The following is a 25,084-nucleotide window of genomic DNA, read 5'->3' as shown; positions in this document are numbered from 1 at the left end:
GGGTTTAGAATATGAGGTAATTTGCCTGATATCTCACAGCTAGAAAATGGCACTTCATTAAAATGCAAGTTCAGGGTTGGAGGGGTCCTCAACAATGAATACACCCCTAAATAATTTTCAGTAATAACCCATTTGTTTTCCCATTCTGGTTATTACTACTAACTGGACTGCAGATAGTGATACTATCTCTTTCTAGCTAAAGCATTCCTTCTACGAAGCAAGTAACCATGGTATTGTGAGTCAAAAGATCAAAGAAGGGTAAAAGAATTATTCTCATATTTAAAAATCAAAAGGACTGTGAAGGGAGTATGGCATTGATGGAAAAAACATAGCCACATTACTAAGACCTCGGAGAGCCAAATATGAAGCACAAAATCACAGACGGTTATTATGTTAACAACGACTCTAGAAATCTATAAACATTTATACTACCTTTGCTTATGGTTTGAAGGTTGCTATTTTTTCCACTATTTTAATACATTTCTTTAGAGCAATTTTCAACATTCTAATTAGCAATCACTGAATCTTGCAGAATCTAAATCTCATTAAAGGAAGCCAATGTGAAAATAGGATTTACTGAGAAATCTTTATTTTAAAAAACAGCTATTCTGTTAAGTGAGAATATCAAAATCTTAATAATCTATTAACTGAGAATATCAAAAGTGATAAAATTCTATGTTAAATCGTATATACCACATGAAAAAATAACTTTAAAAAATCTTCAGATGTTCTCCACTAGTTATGATAATTAGACACTCCTCATTTTGTTGTAGTGTTCTATTCTACAAACTTAAATGTTAGCTTTAAAAAAAAAAAAAATCACAAAACAACCTCCCAAAGTATAAACTCTTACCAAGAAACCCCAAATCAGACACCAATGAAGCCAACCCTGAAGATCACCCTACCATTGTCTACTGCTTCTAAAGGAAAGCAGTTTTTACTTCCTAAACAGACTGAAGGTCCAGGAATAAAAAAAGACAAAAAGAACTCAAAAGCTTACAGATCAATAAAATTAAAAACTCTTTCTATATATGTCCTTGAAATAATGGAGAAGTTTAAGTAAAGATGGGGATAACAGGAAATGGATCTGCTTTTGGGGAAAAAAGCATATTCCTTCTTGCATATCTGAAAATTATCTATTATCATGCTATCTCCTATCCAATTTTATTTGAGGTAAGAATTATTTGAGGTGGAATATCCAGAACACTACGTGACTTTGGAAATCTCGGTATTACTAATTTAATTACTGCCTGAAAAATCAAAGGCCAAGATGAAACTTATTTTTTACTTGCCTCGTTGAGAATAACCTAAGTTCTATTTATTTATTTATTTATTTATTTGACAGAGAGAGAGAGAGATCACAAGTAGGCAGAGAGGCAGGCAGAGAGAGGAGGAAGCAGGCTCCCTGCTGAGCAGAGAGCCCAATGTGGGGCTCGATCCCAGGACCCTGAGATCATGACCTGAGCTGAAGGCAGAGGCTTAACCCACTGAACCACCCAGGCGCCCCCTAAGTTCTACTTTTCATGTGACTTTATTTAAGATTAAGGTAGAGGACACGTGGGAAGGGCCTGTGATTTTTAGATACCTCAAATATCAAGATCTGTTTATTTGAAAGATAATTATGTAGTATCTTAAAATCCTTAGCTTTCAATTATCTTTTATTCCCAGATTGAATATATTTCAGTGGCTGTTAATACATATAATTTGCTATATACTTCTTAAAGATAAAATATGCTATGAAAAATTGATTTGCACAGAAATCAACCACCATTTTAGATGTGGGGGGCAGTCTAATCAATTTTTTCCGGAAGTTTCAAAAGTATGATAAACATTCTGGCACAGACACACTGGATTTTTTAAATTCTTAAGAGAAATTACCGTAGGAGAGATGAAATATTGAGTAAAATTTAAAAAGTGCTCTAGAAATGCTTAATAATTCTCAATCTAATAAGACTGTAACTGACAAAATGTTTTAGTCATGAAGTACCCATTTCATAATATTAAAAAAAAAAAGCAGCCCATTTCCTTAAATTGAGTGACTCACTTGAGACAGCCATTTAAGCTGCTGTGTTAAATGGTCACTATTTAAAGAAGAAAACTTAACTAATGTTTTAGTATGCCAATGACTAGTACAATATTTAATATCTGAAAATAAAAAACCTAAAGCATTTGATTAAATGCTGTGATTCCAAACTACTTAAAGTCAAGAAGAAAAATCGTAGTCCTCATCACTGACCAGTAAAAATTCTAAAATGTAAAACAAATTTTACAAAAAGGATTCCTGCTGAAAAAAGAAATCAACTTTAATAAAAATATCTGGGGGGCTGACGTTTTAGCAGTAAAAGCGGTCAGTCACAAGAGAATGAATGTCCTTCTGTTTCAATTATCTAGTTAGAGAGGTTAACTCTACATACAGTTAGAAAATATTTTTCTTTATTTGAAGAATATATCTAAAATGCAGTATAAAAAAACAACAGAAAGGGAGACTACCATACGTCTTCTAATGTTCCCTCCTTCAACACATCTGCGTTACTTAAACATCTCGCTCTGCCAGACTGTTCATGTTCTTCCACCAACACTTCCAGTGGGCCCAGTTTGGCCAGGAAACTAGTAGGTGATCCTCTGGAGGCACACTGGAACATGTGAGATGGCATACATGACTTTCTGAGCAGTTCTAAGAGCTCAGCAATGCCCTCTGGCAAAGGAGAAGGAAAGGAGTCAAATGCAGATAGTGGGGGGCTGGCCAGTGGTCAGTGTGGGGAGTTGTTGAGGGGGGGCGAGAAAGAGGAGTAAGCACAGAAAGGACAATCTGAGTGAAACGAGTACAGTGGGGAACTGCACTAGAGCTGTATCAAGAAAAAGATCCTTTGACTCTTGTGCCTTAAAATGCCCAAACCTTTTGGCATTCCACAGACCAATGTAAGAACTCTATTAGCTACACGCTTGCTATTCAGTTTGTGATAAATAAAACCCTATTTAGTAATTAATAATAATCCTATATTTAATATCACTAGAGGATTTAGAAATTCAGCACTTTAATGTTTTCCAATATGTTCCATTCTTTTATGTCTTTCTCAATTTTTTTTTTTTTTTGAAAACACGAGAGAGGTTCTTTTCTATTACTCTTGCCTAATTAAAAGGCGTGAATCAATTTTGCAGAAGATGAATGGCATTACTTACTTCAAACTACTCAAATGAGGGGCGTATAGTATGCCATGCTTCCTACTGAGAAGTTTTCTTGGATGAAATCTCATCCATTCCAATTAATAAAGTATTTTAGAAATTTACCTATGGCACTTAAAAACTAAATTATCATTAAGGTTTTCCCAACTTTCTTCTTTATTGGCTCAAAGGATGGTATTTACACAGATGTCTATGTGCCTGAATAACCCCAAACTGTCAATTATATTTAAAAACCAACACAGTTCCAAACTGAGTGAAAATGTATCTAAGAGGCTGGGCTTTTGCTACTGACTTTGAAGTAGAGATGATCATCTCTTTGACGAGATGACACTGATACTGCTTCTTTCATTTCTGATTCCCAGTAAGATTCTGGCTCACAGTAAGAATACACTGACTGCCCCAGTACAATCATCTTCTACACAAGAAAATTTAAGTATTAGAAAGCACTACCAAATATTTCATACTGTGGGCTACAAAACCAGAAAAAAAAAAAATAGCCTTTACTCCTAATAAGAACAGAAGGAGCACAGAAATTTTATGAAACATGGATAACATGATTGCTAAAAGAGGCATCATGAGAGGTAAGTATAATTTAAAGTAATAATAATTTTTAAGAAGTCCATTACCTGGATGTTTGGCAACTAAAGACATCTAAACAAACAAAGCCAAAACTACTCACAGAATTCTGTGACGCTTTTGTAGGGGAGGAGGAAATAATGCATTTGTAAGAAATTCAACTTCTATGTGTGTAAGACATCCTTGATATATGGGGAAGTATTATTTACAAGGAACTTCAATTTTTAACATTTGCCCACTAAAAACCTCAAGTTCAACCGTATCGCTCATGTCAAACATGACACTCCTCAGGTAACCAGTAACCTTGGTTACCTGCACCCACAGCTTATAAAAAGAAAGTCAGTCTATTGCTTCGAGGGAATAAAGGACAACCATATATTCCAAATTATAATAAAAAGTTACAGAAAAAATATTTAGAATAAAAATGACTTATTCAACCCTAGTGACTTCTTCAATTAGATCTGTTTGGCTTGCCTTGCCTAACACAGGCTAATCTACTGTCACCTTCCACCTGCAAATCCATGCACAGGGATGTGCTGCTCTTGGGAGTCCCTGGTGGACATGTGATAGCTAATAACAAAAGGTGCATGAGAAAAGTTTAAATGAAGTTTAAAAATTAGAATAAGCCAGTAAACAAATCTGGAACAGGATGTAAGCCCTCTGCAAGAGGCACCGCAGATGTTTAGCAAGGTCTGTGCATTTTATAAAATGCATGGATGTTGAAAATCCAATGCTAAGTTTACATTTTAGATTGGGAAATAATTTTATCGAGTTTTTAAAAACCTACACATTCTTTGGTTCATCTTTTTTTAAAAAAAGATCTTATTCAATTTAGCAAATATATAAGCAAACGTATCTTCATTTCCTTGGTCCCTACTCCCCTCTCCTGGCACACTCATTTAATTTCTTTCAGTGGACAGGAAACGCACCATATCCCCCTGCCTGGATGGGTGTTTTTGGAGAAGCACAAGCATATAGACTAAAATCCTCTGTTTGGAAGCCAGCCCGATTCAAGGAGGGTTCTGATGCACTGCGGTGAATTTTTGGCAATGAGCGGGCCAGCAGCTCAATAGAGGCGAGAATCTGAAAAAAAGAAAAAAAAAAAAAAAGAGAAAAAGAAAGTAGAATGAAAATCTAGGTGGTATTAATCTTTAAAATTCTCATCATACTTTATAAGAAAGCACCTGAAATCTTACACTTTGGTATTATCCTAAATGTCTAAAAAAAAAAATACTGAATAACTGGTATTTTTCCTTACAAAGAAAAGTAAATAATCAAACTCTTAGAGCTTTATAATCTCTGTAAAATGAATGGGGAAAGTAACCTATAGTTAGCTTTTGTTTACATTTGAAATCATCTGCCAGCCTTGGAACAGTAAATAATAAAAAATGTAAGCCAGTGATATGCCTCTCACAGACCACAGTCCTTTTGGGGAAGAAGATGGAGTGTCTATCAGTAAAGCACTAATGACTTCACAACAGAATCATCAGAGCAACTCATTCTTTAAGAAACTTAGTAATGGGAAATGTCTTCCACGTACATAATTAAAAGTAGGACCCCAATGACCCAGGCTGCTAGTGACACAGGAGTGAGAAGTCACGGGTGACAATTCAAGAGTGGAGAAGACAGGCAAACTACAAACAGACACCAGTACACAAAATGTAGAAACTCCACATAGTTTGAGGTACAGAGAAATGGGTTACGATTCTTTAAGGCAGACAGTATGATAATGGACATTCACAATCATGAGACATACATGTAAAAGGCTTGGCACAATGCCGGGCATATATTAAGTACTCAGTACAACTTTAGCAGCCATTACTATTATTATTTTTCTGAGCTATGAAAACTTTTTAAACAGTTAAACTGTAATCTGTATGATTAGTATAAGGCAAAGAAGCAATGTTACAAAACATTTTAAATTACAAGCATAACACACAAATAAAAATTCAAATAATACAGAAAAAGTTTAAGTCCTACCTTCCAGGGGTAACCACTGTTTAAGAGTCTATACTTTCTTCTGGACCTTTCCTATGCATAAACATGCACATATGAAAACAGAGCCCATCCCCACCCTCATCACCATTTAAAGTGGTATCATACTACACATATTTTTCTGCATTGCTTTTCTTTCCCCTCACTAATATCCATGCCATCTAGACAGCTACCCTGATCTTTAGGTCTTTAATTTTTCCTATTATGGTAAGTCTTTAAAAAAATATCTATATCTATATCTATATCTATATATATATCTATATATATATATCTCTGAGCACTTGTGGAAGCAGGTTCTATAACATACATTTTTAGGAGTGGAATTGCCAGAGCAAAAAGTATATATATTTCAAGTTTATGAATTCTACCAAGTCCTTTCAAAAGGCCAAACTAATTTACATTCCCAACAACACTGTTAAAAAATTTATAAGGAGGGCTCTTCCTTACTTCCCAACACTGTTCCCAATGCTGGATATTGCCAGTCTGAGAAAGAAAATCAAAATGTATTTTACTGTCACTATGCATTTTACAGACTGTCACAGAACTTTAAACAACCTAAATTTATTCAGCATTTATATTTCTTTGTGAATCACCAGTTCATATCCTTTGCTCATTTTCTATTTATTATTATTTTTTACTTATTGATTTGTAGGAGGCCTTTGGATAATATCAGTATTTATATTTTGTTATACATGCTGTAATTATTTTTCATGTTTACCTTACAATATTATTTTTATTATATAGAAGTTTAAAAACTTTTAATGGAGTCACACTTGCTATGTTTTCCTTTATTACTTCTGGATTTTGTCTTTGCTTATTAGGAAAGCCTTCCTTACCTCAAGGTTATAAAAATGACTTCTTATTTTTCAGTTTAGTTTTTTACATATAAATCTTTAGCCATCTGAAATTTGTGTTTAGCATGTGAAATGTGTATACAGTGTGAAAAGAGATCTTATAATGAAAAATTAAAAATAATACTTAAAAGGAGTAGCCTTCAATAATCTCAAAAATTCAGATATGCATTTCATTTTCTGATACCATGCAAAGAATAAAATGTTACATACATTTAGAAATATAAACATTTTAACCCCTTTAATACCACTTAAAAAGTGGGCCTATAGGGGCATCTGGCTGGCTCAGTCAGTAGAGTATGCAACTCTTATCTCAGGGTTGTAAGTCTGAGCCCCATGTTGGGTGTAGAGATTAGTTAAAAAAATAAAGTCTTTAAAAAAAAGTGGGCCTTTGGATATAATTTGCATTATTAATGTACATCAAGCAGGTTAAACAGGAAACTCTAGTACCTGGACTCTAAAGAAGAGAATGTGGTACGGGGTCCTGCTGATACTGGCCAACAATACCTGTCCTTTTACTTCCATAGTCTCAAGTCAGTGGTTTTCTGGGTTAAAAAAAACTACTCTTCCTCAAAGAAGTAGTAACGTAGAATTCCAATATTAAAACATGTATCTACCCACCCTGAGAAAGCCTATGAGAGACTTGTTAAAATTATAAATTCTATCGTTAATTCTTCAGACAGGAATAAAAGATTCACTCATTCCTGTAGCAGTGACTTCTGTCTAAAAGAGCCAGCTCGGAGTGGGTATTCAAAGGCATTACTAAGGTCCACAAAACACCAACTCAGTAATTATGGTAGCTGAGTAATTACTAGAGGCAGCTCTTCCCACCTGAAAGCTGTACTGATTTATCAAGATCCATTTATGTAGAGCTATCCACAACTTCATAAGCATCATAAAAAATTGAATTTCTATTACAATATCTATAGAATCCAAACTTTCTAAGCTTGTTCAGGTATTTAGTTTCAGTTTCTGAGGCTTATGAAAATTGTTAACTTAAGGGCTTTGGCCTTATACCATGAAAAGATAAAAGCAATGGTAATTTTCCAAGAATCAGAGAAAGATAGACAGTACCAACAGGTGCCCTTTCTTTTTATAGAAAACATAAAGATATTTTTGGCTCCTCCAAAAGACGTAGTATTAAAGGGACGCTTGGAATTTGTTTGTTTTACCACCAGGAAGAATTCAGGTAGCAGTTCTCAAAGTGTAGTCTGTGGAAAAACTATTTTCATAGTAACACTAAGGTATTATTTGCCTTTTTTATGGTCATTATTTTACAAGTATTAAGTGGAGATTTCAGAGGCTAAATGATGTAAAATATTGCACTGCAACATAATGAATGCAGAGAATCCAGATGTCTTCTTCTGCAGAGATTTGCAAAAAAGGTAAAACAATGCCATTCTTTTCACTAATTCTGTTGTCTGGGAAAATACTGTTCTTTTTCATAAAAAGTTAACATGTAATGATTTTATTTATTTTTTTAAATTTTTTATTTTTTTACATGTAATGATTTTATTATGTTTAAATAAACTTATAAGTATTTTAAAAACTTAGTTTTAATTTATAAAATGGCAATTATTACTTATATAAAACAAAAGCTCTTTGGGGGCCTTCAATAACTTTTAAGTGTGTAAAATGGCATGAGACCAAAAAGTTTGAGAATGGCTAGACAAAAGTAAAGTCTTTCTGAATATTTTGTTCTGAGTTTTTAGATGACCTATCATTCAACCTTTATATAATTATCTTTATGTGATTACTTATCTTCTGCCTGCACATAATCACATGGAATCCAAATCCACAACGCACAAACTGTGTCCTCTAGAAACTATCTAAAAATCTGCATCTGAGTATTAGTCTGTCCTGTTAAGTAACACATAGAGCTGCTTCTTACTTGGGGAAAGAGTGGCCTCTCATCTCTTTTCTTTTTTAGGCACTCTGCCATCAATCTCTTCATGGCTTTTGGACAGTTACTCCGTACCTTACTGAGATCTGGAGAAAGATATCCTCGTCCAACCATAAAAATTATCTGGGAAGAGAAAAAAGCCAAATCATACAACCTTATTGATAAGCTGAAAAACACATAAACATTGATGATTCAACAAACTGTGTGCATTTATGAGTATTTTTCTGCATGTACACTGTACATCAACAAAAAGTTAAGAAACACAATGCTAGTATTCTGATTCCTATGTATCACATTGTGGGGAACCAATACTTAATGGGCTGTAAGCTGAAAACGTCTGGACCTGTGGAGTATTGCAAAGGTCTCCTAATTGCTCCCCAGGCTTCCAGTCTCTCCTTACGCAATCCATTTTCCATTGCCAGGGTAATCATGAGACACATCAGATTGTACCTCTTTTTCTACTTAAAAAGTAATTTATTGAGCACTTGCTGGGCATCACACTAAGCCCTTTATATATATATATATGTAGCAGGAACCAAAAAAGTTAACCTTTTAGCAGTTGTTTTGGCATCTGCATTTTATTTTATTTTATTTTTAAAGATTTTATTTATTTGACAGAGATCACAAGTAGGCAGAGAGGCAGGCAGAGAGAGAGAGAGAGGAGGAAGCACGCTTCCTGCCAAACAGAGAGCCCGATGTGGGGCTCAATCCCAGGACCCCTGGATCATGACCCGAGCCAAAGGCAGAGGCTTTAACCCACTGAGCCACCCAGGTGCTCAGCATCGCATTTTAAATTCGTTTGTTCAGGGAATGGAAGAAATGGGGCATTTATTTTTACATAGGCCTGAGAAACAGAGCCTCCTCTGAAAAAAAGAAAGTAAACCACTTGGGTATTAAATTTTCTGTTTCATAGAGTAAAAAGGCTTGTCTTCTCTGGGTGCAGAGAGGTAACTTTTCATGATTTCTTAATTTTTGGCTCTTCTGAGAATGGAGAGAGACAGACTTTAGGAGTCTTGGGACTCTTTTGTATAGAGAGAGGGATTTTGATCTTAGAGGGAACAGGTCCAACATGCACAGACCAGAGGCTGGGAGGAGAGAGCCAGTAAGAGATCCCCTGTTACAGACAAGGCAGAGCTTATAAACTTTAGGAACATTCAAGTCTGATAACCTAACTTTATGTTATTTCCTGTTTGGTGCCATAGTAACTGTTGTTGAACTATACACTGATTGGCCCGAGCCCCACTAAAGCGGAGGTATAAAGCTTATCCTCCTTTCTCACTGCCCCTGTCACAACTGCCCTTCTTCCCACTTTATAAAAGGCTCACCTGCTCCCTCATATGAAATGTAACAATAGTACACACTGTTCCAAGGTGTCAAACTGCTGGGATACCACTGGGACACGTTCACACACTGGTATTTAGGCTCTAATGAACAGGTGACAAATTCCTTTGCAAGACAGCCGGTTTCCAGTTCTTTGCTTTCAGCTAATTGTAAAATTTACTGATAAATTATTATGTAATTTTTGGTACATTACAGAAATTAGTTCAAATTAACAGAGTGATACATGAACGGTAAGAATTAATCTTGCCCAGAGAGAAGGCTGGCCTTTGCCTTTGTCTCGTGGAAGGTAATCCCTAAACCTCTGGCAGGTCCTGCCTGATAATAGTTCTTCTGTTTACCTGGGGGCCTTGGGCTGTGCCAGATAGTCTATGCTATTGAACTGATTTATAGAAGGGACGCTGAGTCAAGAAGTATCAGCTAAAACTAAGGTCAGCCACACAGGTGGTCAACCGTATTCACTTAGCCCAAGCCCTGGGGATAACTCGGCAATACCTGCATGTTGTCACACACGGCCGCCAGGAGAATTCAGTGCTATCCACTGTTACACTGGGAGAAGACAACCAGGACCTCCACATGTGGAACTCTCCTGGATTCTCCCCTTGTGCCTCTTCTCTTGGCTGCTGTAACGAACAGCAACTCTTACTAGCAACCTGGAAGGCATTCTGAGACTTACTGAAGGCTGAATCCGAGTGTGGTCTAGGGGATCACTGATCTGTGCAGATGAGTACAACAAACACCTGAATTTTCCATCTTTGTATCTACTTTAACAAGAGTTCTCAGTGGATACTTCTTTAAAAATAAAACAAAAGGATGCCTGAGTGGCTCAGTTGGCCTGGGATCGAGTTCCGCATCGGGCTCCTTGCTCGGCAGGGAACCTGTTTCTCCCTCTGCCTCTGCCTGCCATTCTGTCTGCCTGTGCTCGCTCGCTCTCTCTCCTTCTCTCTGACAAATAAATAAATAAAATCTTAAAAAAAAATAAAAATAAAACAAAGAAAGGAACTGTTGCTAAGTCCTACCTCATTTAGCAAAAGCCTATTTATCCACAAATGTATGAATGAACTGAAAAGAAAAGCCCTGTTTGTTAAGACACACATTTCCAGTAAAATTTTCCTTCTATGTTTCTATATATCAACACTTACATTTTTATCAGTTATATGTTAATAATTATTAACAGCAGTATAATTCAGAATTTTAAAAATATTCAAAGACTAAAGTCACAGGAAAAGATTTTTTCAAATTCTAAATGTAAATACATATTTTTGTTGCAAAGATGTGACTTGGCCAGTAAGAAAAAGCCTTGAAAACATAAAAAAAAATGTTTAAAATGTTTCTTCAAAGAGAAAAACTTCCAAAAATTAATGAATCTATTTTTAAAGCAAGTGATGGTAGGTATCAAGTCAGAATGGCTTTTAGATTTCACTGGATACACTGAAAAGGAAATAATGGCTTTATTTTGAAATGTTAATGCAATACAAAGGAAATCACATTCTTTGCAATTATTTAAACTTGAAGGGAAGACTTACCTGGATAATTCATGTACAGAAGATTTAAGTGTCACAGACACAATAAAGTCAGTGGTTCCATTTAAAATTCTGGGACTGATTACCTTCCTTCTCAAACCACACTCAGCCCTCCCGGCACCTCCGCCCTTTCATTCACTCCTCAGTGTGACAGGAGCAGCGTCTGCTCATCACCCTGCGCTGCCTCAGCAGACTAACAACTAACAGCATGGCCTGTGCTTTATTCATCTTTGTATACCTCTGTATCCCACAGTGCTTCGCATACAGTAGTTTTGAAAATTAAAAAAAATTTTTTTTAATTTTTATTATTTTAATTCTTCTTTTTTTTTTTTTTAAGATTTTATTTATTTATTTGACAGACAGATCACAAGTAGGCAGAGAGGCAGGCGGAGAGAGAGAGAAGCAGGCTCCCTGCCGAGCAGAGAGCCCAACGCGGGGCTTGATCCCAGAACCCTGAGATCATGACCTGAGCCGAAGGCAGAGGCTTTAACCCACTGAGCCACCCAGGTGCCCCGAAAAAATTATTTATTTATTTTTTAAAAGATTTTATTTATTTATTTGAAAGAGAGAGACAACAAGAGAGGGAACACAAGCAAGGGGTACACAAGTGGGAGAGGGAGAAGCAAACCTCCCAGTGAGCAGGCAGCCTGATATGGGGCGATCCCAGGACCCTAGGATTATGACCTGAGCCGAAGGCAGATGATTAATGCCTGAGTCACCCAGGCACCCCTGAAAATTTTTCATTAAAATAACTTGTGCATTGATAAGACACTTATCATTTCCTATCTGTTGTTTCCTGAGGTCTTATGCTTAGAACCCAGCCACCAGGGGGGATAATTAAAAAAAAAACAACTTAGCAACGAGGCTGTACCAAGTCCATGCTTTCTACAAAGTACCCCCCACAGAAAGGCCCAGGTGGAGAAGAACTGAGGCCCCCAGCCCTTGGCCCTGACTGAGCTTCCAGTGGACAGCTAGCACGACACCTTGTAGGATGTGTGAATGAGTCATTTTGGAAGTGGATCCTTTAACACCCGACAAATGTACCCTAGGCAATACCACGTGACACAGAAATAAACCTTCCTTACTGAAGGCAGCCCAACCTGCAGATTCATAATTTGCTTTAGCCACTACATTTTGGGTGGTTTATTATACAGTAACAGTAACTGAAATATACTTAAAATAAGACAGAATTTATGTTATTTTTTTCTAGGATGACGGAGCACTTCTCCAAGAAAACAAAGAGGTCAGAGTGTCAATACACCTAGCTCAAATGAGAGCATCACTAATCCCAACTTAGAGAAGCTGCACTGAAGAGTGTGATTAGTGTGATCAGAGAGTGAAACAGAAGGATCAAGAGGGGAAAAAAATGACAGCAATTTCTCAGACTTCAGCACTAGAGTAAGGAAAACAAAAGCCAATGCTATTCTGCAAAGTAACATAGGAATGGCCATCCCCTGAGGAGCTAAAAGACGTGCTTTAGGAAAGAATCTGATTTTTATAACGATAAGGAATTCTTTAGTTGAATTGGGGGGAGGGGAAGACACCAGAAGAGGTAAAGTGACCAGGTCATGCAGGTTATGAGTAGTCCAAGGTCATTCTTTATATCAAGCTGCTTAATCAGAGTCCTGCTTTAAATTTGCTGGGAAAAGCTGCCATCTCAGACTATGGTGGGGGGAGCGTGTACAGGAATGGCTCCTACCGTGCACAGTAAAGACACAGTTGTCCTATCTCCTATGAAAAAGAATATTCCTCAATTTTCACAAAGAAGTCCAATCTGAGAGCCACAGAGATCATATCATAGTAAAAGAAAGAGAAGAAACAAATCAAGAGGAATAGATGTAGCAAAGCTTGGGATTACTTCACTGAAGAGTTACTGATTCCCAAGAGGAAGTTCCATGGAAAGCGTCATTTGAGGAAAGCAGACTAAGAAGGAATGAAGTAGACTGGGGGTGATGGGAAGAGTGTATCATTCTTTTACCTCTTTTTTCTTCATCAAACACCCAACGTGGCTTCAGACTGGCAAATTCCAGAACGCTCTACCTATATTATCAGAAAGAATTAACTAGTAAAGGCCTTACCCTTCTGTTGGATACTCACTCACTTTTCTCATGGAGTAGCCCTTGCCACATCATTTATCATATTCCCATGGAAGACAAAAGCACTTAAAATGCCAAGACGCGAATGAGCATAGAACTCCACGATGCTTTTATCCACATTTTGGAAATAATAATATCTGTTTCCATAATATAATTTTATTTCATTAAAACAAACGTATTCACTGGATTTCATCCAGATCTTAGATTCATAAAATTTTATTTGTAGTCTCTATAATAAATCAACTAAAACTAAACTAGAATTCCCTAGATTCCTATAGAAAAGTAATATGCAGGGTGCCTAAGTGGCTCAGTCGGTTAAGTGTCCAACTTTATTTCGGCTCAGGGCACGATCTCACGGTCGTGGGATTGAGCCCCGAATCAGGCTCTGTGGTGAACAGGAACAGGGAGTCTGCTTGAGTCTCTCTCTTCCTCCCCCTCTGCCCTTCCTCTCCTGTTCACGCTCTCTAAAAATAAATAAATAAATCTTAAAAAAAAAAAAAAGTAATATGCAAAAGAAAAGTAAACATGGCACAGGGTATGATGTTATATGGTTGAGTTAATGAGACTATAAAAGGCAGAGCACAGGAAACTTGCAAATTAGAAACAACCTCGCTGGGATGCCTGGGTGGCTCAGTGGGTTAAACCCTCTGCCTTCAGCTCAGGTCATGATCCCAGGGTCCTGGGATCGAGCCCCACATCGGTCTCTCTCTTCAGCAGGGAGCCTGCTTCCCTCTCTCTCTCTGCCAGGCTCTCTCCCTACTTGTAATCTCTGTCTGTCAAATAAATAAATATAATCTTAAAAAAAAAATAATGAATTAAAAAAAAAAAAAGAAACAACCTTGCTATTCAGACTGCCATCATCAAATCAATCATCTCAGTCACCTAGGATGTCACAGGTCCAACAGGTGCAAGGTTTCCATTATGTTCCTTAGCTAGTAGTTTGGTCTATCTTGAATCTAAGTTTCATGTAGGTTTAAGATACCAGGTAATTAGGAACCAGGTCACAGATTTTTTTTTAACACTCAAAAGTAGGATTCCACATTATAAAGTAGGATACAACATTCTAAAGCTATGTAGTGGTTAGAAAGACCAAACAGAAACTAAACAATTAGCTTTGTGCTGACTTGGGTAGAAACACAGTTATTTGTTTATTTTATTTTATTTATTTTTTTTTTTTTTAAAGATTTTATTTATTTATTCGACAGAGAGAGATCACAAGTAGGCAGAGAGGCAGGCAGAGAGAGAGAGGAGGAAGCAGGCTCCCTGCTTAGCAGAGAGCCCGATGTGGGACTCGATCCCAGGACCCCGAGATCATGACCTGAGCCGAAGGCAGCGGCTTAACCCACTGAGCCACCCAGGCGCCCCCAGTTATTTGTTTATTATTATTTTTTAAGATTTTATTCATTTATTTGACAGAGATAGTGACAGAGAGCTGGGAGGAGGGGGAGAAGCAGGCTCCCCTCTGAGCTAGAACGCTGGGCTTGATTCCAGGACCCTGGAATCATAACTTGAAAGAAGTAAAAATAATTCCCTCCTATTAGAATCCTCATTATAGAAAATGAAAGTCAGATGCTTAACCGAATGAGCCACCCAGGTGCCCCAGAACATAGCCATTTAAAAAAAATTCTTGAGAGGTGCCTGGTTGGCTCAGTCGTTAAGTGTCTGCTTTCAGTTCAGGTCATAATCCCAGAGTCCTGGCATCAAGCCCCACATCCGGCTCCTCGCTCAACGGGAAGCCTGCTTCTCTCTCTCCCACTCCCCCTGCTTGTGTTCCCTCTCTTGCTTTCTCTCTCTGTCAAATAAATAAATAAAATCTTTAAAAAAAATTTAAAAAATTCCTGAACTATAAAATCAGGACCCCCTGGGTAAGCGGCCATAGGGTGATTCAGTAAATACACACAAAGTACGTGACAACTGAGATTACTTCTCTGAAACTACACGGTAATTGAAGTTCTTCATTAAGGAAGATACTCAGAGCTATTACCAAAAAGATAAGAGAGTTGAGCTGATGACCAAAATACATACACTACTTAAATGAAGTAACACATTTATACATTAAAAACCATCATTTCATTAGATTAGGAGGTTATGACAAAACACATAAAACATTCACACTTTTGGGAGGCTCAGCTGGTTAAGTGTCTGCCTTCGGCCCACGTCATAATCCCAGGGTCCTGGGATCAAGCCCCACACTGGGCTCCCTGCTCGGTGAGGATCCTGCTTTCTCCTTCTTCCTCTCCCTACTGTTGCCCTTGCTTGTGCTTGCTCTCTCTCTGTCAAATAACTAAAATATTTTTAAAAATTCACTTTTTAAAAAAAATTTTTTGAATTGGTGATTCTCAACTTTGGTATATATCAAATTCACCTGGGAAACTTATTAAAAATGTAAGTACTCTGACTCTACTCCATGGAATTAGAATCTGCTCCAGTATCTCCATTTTAATGTTTTTTCTGAAAGAGGGAGAGAGAGAGAGCGCACATGCATGTGAACAAGCCCTTGGAAGGGGGAAGATGGTGGCGGGAGGAGGGGGACAAACGGAAAGGGAGAGAGAATCCCAAGCAGATTCCATGCTCAGTGTGGAGCCCCGTGTGGGGCTCCATCTCGTGATCCTGAGATCATGACCTGAGCTGAAATCAACGGTAAGATGTTTAACATACTGATCCACCTAGGCACCCCGGTATCTCTATTTTTAAACAAATTACCCACATAACTCTGACGCAACCCACAGCATAAAATATAAATATTATTTAACCACAGTTTATATCGTCAATCGTCGTTTTCTAATATATTAACAGTAAAATTGCTTCAGTCTCTCTACACACGTGCACATACACACACACACTTTTTAAATCCTAATGTGTACAATGTAAAAACATCAGTAAAGACAATTCCTTTTTCTTGGTCAGTGGTAAAGTCCTGGTGAATCGAATGTAGCGGGGATAGAAAAGGAAAAGAGTTGTATGAGGTTCTGTTTGGGACTTTGGGAAAGGACAGAGAACAGGAACTTAGGAAGAAAGAAGTAAAAATAATTCCCTCCTATTAGAATCCTCATTATAGAAAATGAAAGCATGATACATTAGTCTTTCAAAAGAGGAGAAACCTCACTAATTTCAAAAGAACTGGCTAAAAAGAAGCACACAGCCGAGTGCCTGCTCAGCATGACCAACAACAGAAGGCGCAAAGCCCAGCCGCCGCCGCAGCAGAGCCCTTCCTTCTGGTTTGTGTGGTCAAGAGATGTGAGCGATCTCCACGGTGGCAGCTCTAGTTTCTAGTCAGAACATCAGGAGCTGCACTCTGTGACCACACTCGGCACTGACATTTCAAGGAAGGCCTTACATGCTGTCACTGCCAACAGTCCACCAAAGGTTTCCACAACTGCAACAAAGATCAAGATAACCATCCTTCATGTCCACTCAGGACTCAACACTTCTAAAACAAAGTGCAGTCTTTATACAAACAGTAAAATAAACCCCAAGAGACCGTAAATGTTTACCTGGTCCCTGTTGTTGATGTTTGAATAAGGTAACTGTCCGGTCATCAATTCATATAGAACAATCCCAAATGCATAGACATCTGACTGAAAGCTATATGGGTTTTTATCTTGCATTCGGATCACTTCTGGTGCCTGTTAGAACACAAGAAGAAAAATATTCTTGTTTATTCTTCAACTAAAAAGACTGAAAAGCAAATTATTGCAATTCCCAGAACAATGCTTTTGTCATTAGATAATCCATCTAATATGCAGCCCATTCTCTTATTAATGGGCAAAGAAATAAAAATGATTAAGAAAAAAGATGCTCAGTGAGCTCTGCAAGAGGCAGTATTACCTGAGATTCCATATGAATTACTAAGACTTTATAATTTTATCGGCCATCCTCCTTCTGCACAAAACACTGTCACAAAATATTGTGCAAAATACTGCACAAAAATTGCTATCTGAATCTGTCCCAGGACTAGCCCTGTCAAGAATCAGTTCCTGTTTCCCATTCCTGATTCAGTAAAGAAATACCGAAATGTGGTCCTAATGGGTTTGGGAGTAGCACTACCACTACGCTGCCGGCCTTAGAATTTAAGTGTTCCCATTGGTACAATGGTTCTCGTCTCAGGGCACCTTCAAGACTGACAAACTCAAACTTCTTTCCTCCTTCCAAAAGCATTATCAACACGAACGCTTTATTAACAAAAGCGAGAGGCAGGAGGTCGATTTAGAAGTTGGTAAAAAGATCCTGGCCTCTTGCTTCTTGGGCAAAGAAAAAGATCAAACCACATTTGCTACATTTCTTGCACATTTGACTCACTGTACTCTACTGCTTAATTTCTTATTGGCTGGGTTCATGAACTACAATAAGTGGTTGGCTAAATATAAACTTAAAAGAGTTCTTTCACCTTGCATCTTCTGTACTGTTCCATTTGGAAGAACTGTTTCACTAGAGAAACTGCAGAGTGTAAGTGAAAGCTCTGGGAAAGCCCTGATAATTAAGCCTGAATTAACTGCATAAATGGCTGGAGGACATGGGACAAGATTCCTGGTCACTGGTCAGACTATCTCATGAGGCAGGCAATGGCGCTCAGCCTCACCTGCAAATCACAATCACCTGCGTGCTCTTTAACCTCTCAGTGTCCAGACTACATTCCAGCCCAATAACGTAACAACATTACATCTCTTGTTGGGATCCAAGCACTGCTGATTTTTATAGCTCCCAGATGATTTTAATGTCCAACTGAGGTTGAGAACCACTGACAGAAGATGTGTGGGAGATCCTGATGAAGAACGGGGGTGGGGGGTGAAGGAGAAGACTGTCTACTTTTGTCAAACATTTTACTGCTGACTGCTTTTAATAATAAGGTAAAAAAATAAACCACATACAGCTGTGATGTGATGAACAAGTTAGAATACTGAGAGGCTGGTTATGATACAGGCATAATTTTAAAAGCCAGAACACAGTTTTGAGAGGAACAGAGTAATAAATGAAATTTAATAAATAAAAAGAACTAAACGGCTTTTTTAAAATTTAGTTTTACCTCTACTGTTGTTGGTAGATGGCTTGATGAAAAGTTGCATGTCATCTATTTATAAGAAATGCATGACTGATCCTCAATTAATTTAGTGATTTAATTTGTCAAAATTTTCATAAAGATTTCTTTCCCCTCTAAGGTAAATAAAAAAGGTTGAGAAGAATTCAGATGATTACATAACCTTAGTTCTGACCAAACCGCTCTCTACTAGTCTACGGATGCTCCATATTTGGTTTTGAAGGCACTATCAACCCAAAAGTTGAGTGTACAACCCAACAGTTAAGTGTACTACGGTTAATCTCTTGTATTAAAGCTCAGCTTGCTTGAATAAAGGATGAACCAATTGACCTAGGTATCCACAAAATAGAAATCAGAAGAAAATACACAACTTTATGTTATAATAATCTGCTAACTATATAAACTAAGGTTTTTGAAAAAGGACAAATCTGGAGACTTAACAAATCTCTCCCACACTAGTTAAAATAAACACACTTTAAAACATGTATCAATTGTTTCTTCTTAATTTTAGATTTTATAATTTCAGTACTTAAACTTTGCCAGTCTGGCCCTTCCTGTGATACACTGCTATCTTGTAACAAGATGTGTGCCTTAAAGGTGCATGAGATTCAGACTACAATGATTAATTAGCCTCTTGTTTATAAAATGGTTTACTAAAACAATTAAAATTTATTAAAGAAATAAATCTAGCTAGTTCTAATTACTGAATCTTAGAAACAAAAAAGGCATTAAAAATCCACTAGTCCAACCAACATTAAAGATGGAGAGACGTGGAGGAGGTTAAGAAATGCACGGATTGAGAGTCAAACAGAGCACTAGAGTACAGATCTCCTAACTCTAAGTCCAATGTACCTCTTCCACCTTGTTACTTGCCTTCACTCCGGTTAAGTTTTTTTTTTTTTTTTTAAATTTAAATTCAATTAGCCAAGGTATAGAACATCGTTGGTTTTTGATATACTGTTCCATGATTGATCAAGCTGGGTGATGGGCATTAAGGAGGGCACATAATGTGATATGCACTGGGCATTACACTCCATTTATTATTACAAGAAATCATAGCTGAATTTAACCTGATGCTTACTTGACTAATTCAGATGTCTACCTTGCAATTCTCCTCTTGGAGACTGCTACAGATTCAGGGAATTTATGCAAACGTGGCTTCAAGAGCCCTTGCAGCTTCCCTGTTTCCAGATTCAATCATTTAAAGTTTCAACTTTGGGGGACATTCTATATTTAACTAAGCGCAGCAATTCTCAAACTTTTTGGTCTCAGAACTCTTTTAGTCTTGAAAATTACTGAGGACCCTAAGGAACTTTTATGTGGATGATATCTATGGGTATTTAACATATTTAAACTTAAGTGGGAAACTGTTAAAATATTTAGTAATTTCATAAATAATAAAACAACAGCCATTAGATGTTAACACACATCACCATTTTTAATGAAAAGTATGTTTTCAAAACCAAAAAAAGTCCAGAGAGACCAATACTACTGCAATTCTCTTTGACTGGTTTAACAGCAGCCAATTATGGTCATGTATTTGCTTCTGCATTCCATCTGTTGTGATACGTCATTCTAGTTGAAGAATATGAAGAAACATCTGGTCACACAGAGATCACCTTGGGGACCTCCAAAAGGGTCTTAGGGCCCCTTTTGAGAACTGCTGTCTTAGAGAGGGTGATTCCTATACCTGCCCTTTTCACAGCCTGCTGAAAGTAATTGCACAGACATCTTCATTCCCTTCTTTTCCACACAGCAGAAATAGGAATAAAGAAAAAGAAAGAGCTATGCAGGGCAGTACATGGCTGACAGTGCTAATTTTTTTTTTGGGGGGGGTCTTTCCTCTCCCAGCTGCCCCATAATTATAGGTTCTTTCTAGTCTAAAGGAAGTAACTTTCCAATTGAGGCTTAAATAAGATTGTGAAACCACCTCTCTCTTAAAAAAAGTAGTTCTCTTAGTAAAAACCTTAATAATTGCTGCAGATCATACTTGCTGAAATTGCACACTCTTTTTTTATTTTGGAAACAGTACATAGAACATTTTGAATATAAAATATTTTAAGGAGACAATTCTGGATAAAACTTAAACAGTGTTTATAAAATACATATTTTCTTGTTTGAAATATAATGAAATTGGTTTCATAATATTTTTAAAGATAAAGAAAAAATTAAAATATATTTACATAAAAAGTAAGATCAACATTGATTTTTGTGAATACTGGGAATTATGAAAATACTACAGTTGAAACCTTCAAAGATCTTCTAGTAACTCAGCAGCATCTCAGGGTCCAAAAATTTAATTATTGGAGAAATAGCCTCAATTCTTACCATCCACAAAATGGATCCAGACAACTGTTCAAACTGATGGGACCCACTCCATCGAGATTTCACTGTGGCTAGACCAAAATCACCTATTTTTACTGTGAGGTCTTCATGAAGAAAAATATCTGAGGGGTAGTAAGTAAAGGAAAACAATAGATCTCATTTTCCTAGCAAAGCAAGCATTATAAAAATTTTAGGTAAGTGATCTAATTTCTAGAATGCTGTAATATGATTTTCTTTTTTTTTGGTAAAACTGATACTCCTTTAAAAAGTACAGTACTTCATATTTCCTTCTGAAGTTAATGAATACGTTTTTAAAAATACGGTTCTATTTGGCCTATGTGACCTGCTTTTAAGATTTTTAGGGCTAGAAATGTGGTAGGATGAGGTGAGATGCTTTCCTACTTACATATATGGGAAACCCTGAAACTTTCCCACTAGGTTTTAGTAGCATAGACCCAGATACACTTTTGGCACTGCTGGGAAAGCTACAAAGGTTCTTCACTGGAATGAAGTCAGCTGGCAGACAGGGTCTTGATCTGGGTTTATGGAAGAAGAAGAAACATTATGGTTTTCTCACCTCATTGTAGGTAAGAACCTTCAGGTACATCTCAACTACCGCAGAGCAGCATCAGAGCACTGAAAGAAACGAGTTGGTGCTGACGGAATGTAAGCACACAATCCTAAGAGTCCGACCATTAGAAAGACTTGACAGAATTTTTGGTAATGCTCCCATGTTCAGAAACCAAAAGCATGTTGTAGTACCCTGCTTTACTATGCTGTCATGCAAACCCACTCATTAATTCCCTTTACATTATATTGAACTTAGCATGAAAACTGTTTTTACATAATGTGAAGACAAAATGCAGAAGAAAAAGTCAGGATGTTTTCAAACTTCGCAGACAAATTTCAGGAAGGATACTATTACTCTTGAGGTCTCTGTGGATGATTGACTTGGCGTGTAAGTAACTGAAAAACAAAACATCATTTTAACCTGAGTAGGGGTAAAGACTCTGGCCTCAAAATCTATAGAACATATTTAGGGGTGTAAATAAAGACTTAATCAAAATCATGACACAATTGCAAACTGTACATTGTGATAACCCCTTTACATAAGAAATCTTAAACTATAAATGAATTTAGGATTATAGGAACATATTACTATTATGGTACAGCCCAAATCTTGTGCTCTTAATATTAAAAGACTTTGCTTTATCTTTTACTATTTACCAATACAAACCTTTCACTCCAGTCAAGCCTATTTATCCATGTTCTTTAAATATACCTTGGTATTTAATCCCACCTCTGCGATCAATGCTCCCCTCCCAAACCCAACCCCAAATCAGCTTTCATTCTATTTCCCACCTATTCATATCTATCCTTTAAGACTGAACACACATTCTAACTCCTGAACGAAGCTTTGCCATGACTAACTCAACTGAAAGTGATCTTTCACTGTTGAGTTATATCATCATTTTTAATCAGCTTGATTCATGTATTTTTCCCCTCTATGGTTCATTTTTTTTTCAGAACATAGACTCCACTAGAATATGAAAATCTGATTGATAATTTTAAAGGTAGTAATTATACATTCTTAAAATAACTTCTTAAAAATATGGAGGACCTTTACCACACATGGTAATCATTCAATTAGTCTTACAATTAGTTACTAATGGCCACAGTAAATAACTGTTGTTAATTAGTCTAAAAATAGAGTAGAATAAGAGAAAATTAAATAATGCAGAGTAACATAAATTTTCAAAACAAGCAAATAGAAATAGTGAGGAGCAAACCTGCTACATTACATAATGTCCAGAGTGATCTATCTTAAAGTCAATGATAAGTTTAAATTATCTGTTATCCGTAAAAACTGCTTTAGTTGAGTTCACTGAGGGTTAGAGCTGTGCCTAGTTTTTTGTTTAATCTCCACCTAGCACAGTGCCTGGCATGTGGTAAGTATTCAACATGTCTGTTGAATCAACTACAATGAAATGCATATAATATCCTAGTCAACGTAATTTTACTTCATTTAATCCTGGAAAGGACAGATATATGAGACATCTAAAATTTGACAATGACCATTAAGAAATAAATTTTGCTTTAAAATGACACTTTAAAGTTCAAATGGTATATAATCAAAATTATGTAATGAACACTTAAAAATTGAAGAATCATAATAATTAAGCTTTATTTATGCTTTCTCATCTTCATGTAAAGTTCCCATTTTCCCAAAGATCAAGGTTTTAAAACTTTCTTCTCAGATAAAATTTTTATTTCAAATGACTATTGATAGAAAGGAACCCCTTCTCCTCCAATTACTCTCCTACATCACTGTTTATGTCCTTCACAGCATTTACCACTGTTGTCATGACTTCTTAAGCCCAGTCTTGTCCCACACTACATCACATGGTCTCTCTGAAGTTGGAAGAAAATATGGTATCAGTTATAGATTTCATTTGCTTAAAAAGTTCTGCAGTGACACAGAATGGTACAGACGGAGAAACAGAGGCCTCAATCACAAGCTTTTTCAAGATGGGGAGACCTTGTCCCGACCTCCATTAGAAAGAAAGGGGAACAAGTGGTCACGGTATTCAGTGGTGGAGCTCAGTGCTTTGGTCAGAGATCTGGTCTTTAGTGCATAGAACAGGTGTTGGTCTTTGAATAGAGATTCTGTCTCCTATGAAATTAAAAACAGCAACAAATGGGTGGTAGATATGAATATGTGGAGGCATGATGAAGTTATAAGGGAAGATAAAGGTGTTCTTGATGGTGTCAATCTTTTCAGCAAATCTGATACAAAGAAATATAGCAAGAGTAAGGTAGGTAGCAATTAACTAGAGGGTTGAGGAGAAAAATTTTCTGACCAGAAAAATACTAGATAATTAGCAACATATGATTACTGAGCTAGTGATATAACCTTAGTAGAAGCTGGACAGCATAAATCTATTAAGACTAAAGTTGTATATAGCTGTAACTTGAAACAGCGCCACCTTATTCTTGTGTAATCCTTTATTGTTTAAAAACTACTTTTCTTTTATTTCACTTAATTCTCTTTTTGTAACACCTCTGCAAGAAAGGCAGTGAAAAAGCAGAAATCCAGATCTATATAATGGATGGTTCGATAGAAAAGGTACTTAAATTCCCTAGATGGGAAAATGGAATGAGTATCATACCCCATATCTGTACATAATATAATGTTCCAGCGTAATTACTACCCTATATAATTCTATAAAGGCTGACACTAAAACATCATTTTCTTTTTAAAAGATTATATTTATTTATTTGACAGAGATCACAAGTAGGCAGAGAGGCAGGCATAGAGAGAGGGAGAAGCAGGCTCCCTGCTGAGCAGAGAGCCCGATATGGGGCTCGATCACAGGACCCTGAGATCTTAACCTGAGCCAAAGGCAGAGGCTTTAACCCACTAAGCCACCCAGGCGCCCCTAAAACATCATTTTCTAAGCACCAATCAGTTATAATGAAAGCTGACAAAGGAAAAATAACTGGCTGAGGGTAGGGAAGAGAACAAGAAGAATTAACTTTACTACAGATGACACAGAAGTGTATCTATTATTTAGGGGAATTAAACTGGAGGCCCTTCTTAACTTTTCTAAGATGTTAAAAGATGTTAAAGAGAAACTTACAGGTTTATAAAAGCAGCAGGAAAGAAAAAGCATTCTATAAACCAAATGAATATCATATCCTTTTGAAAGGCTTTTCTTTTTTTTATTTTTTAAAAGATTTTTATTTATTTATTTATTTGACAGAGAGAAATCACAAGTAGACAGAGAGGCAGGCAGAGAGAGAGAGAGAGAGAGAGAGAAGCAGGCTCCCTGCTGAGCAAAGAGCCCAACGCGGAACTCGATCCCAGGACCCTGAGATCATGACCTGAGCCGAAGGCAGCGGCTTAACCCACTGAGCCACCCAGGTGCCCTCGAAAGGCTTTTCTTAGGAGTTTCTTTCCTTGAAAAAAGAAGTATCCACATACAGAATCATATAATCTGAAAGCTGGGCAATCGTCTACTAAAATTTGTTCTTTCTACTTCTTTTAAGTTATTATCCAAGAATCAGTTTTCTAACATTCTTTTTATAGCTTAATAAAATGCCCCAAGAGTAAATACAATACTCTAACATTTGATCTGATGAACATAAACTAGAGCGACTCTCATCTTCATTTTCTCCTTGAATGTAAAACCTGAAACCATGAAACTCCTAGGAAAATAACACAGCTAGCAAGCTCTTTGCAAGTTGTTTTGGTATCA

At 36.9% G+C, this 25,084-nt stretch overlaps 1 protein-coding gene across 5 annotated transcripts in view; it reads right to left on the bottom strand.

Moving 5' to 3' along the window:
- The window catches only part of BRAF (B-Raf proto-oncogene, serine/threonine kinase), a 185,489-nt gene that overhangs the window by 8,344 nt on the left and 152,061 nt on the right, over positions 1-25,084 (bottom strand). For 2 of the 5 annotated variants that reach the window (XM_082693894.1, XM_082693892.1), the window contains 6 exons: positions 21,745-21,791; positions 20,829-20,947; positions 16,960-17,091; positions 8,497-8,631; positions 5,740-5,790; positions 4,689-4,842 (listed from right to left, as the gene is read on the bottom strand). In XM_082693894.1, the coding sequence (XP_082550020.1) occupies positions 4,689-4,842; positions 5,740-5,790; positions 8,497-8,631; positions 16,960-17,091; positions 20,829-20,947; positions 21,745-21,791 (638 nt within the window). Of the gene's footprint in view, positions 1-572; positions 4,843-5,739; positions 5,791-8,496; positions 8,632-16,959; positions 17,092-20,828; positions 20,948-21,744; positions 21,792-25,084 lie in introns of those variants that run through there. The other 3 variants (XM_082693895.1, XM_082693893.1, XM_082693896.1) reach the window with 2 other exon arrangements.

The sequence above is a fragment of the Mustela nivalis genome, assembly GCF_964662115.1.
Source record: "Mustela nivalis genome assembly, chromosome: 12".
In the NCBI taxonomy this organism is placed as follows: Eukaryota; Metazoa; Chordata; class Mammalia; order Carnivora; family Mustelidae; genus Mustela; species Mustela nivalis.
Note: the sequence above shows the minus strand (reverse complement) of the source record. Positions and strands in the feature narration are given on the sequence as shown.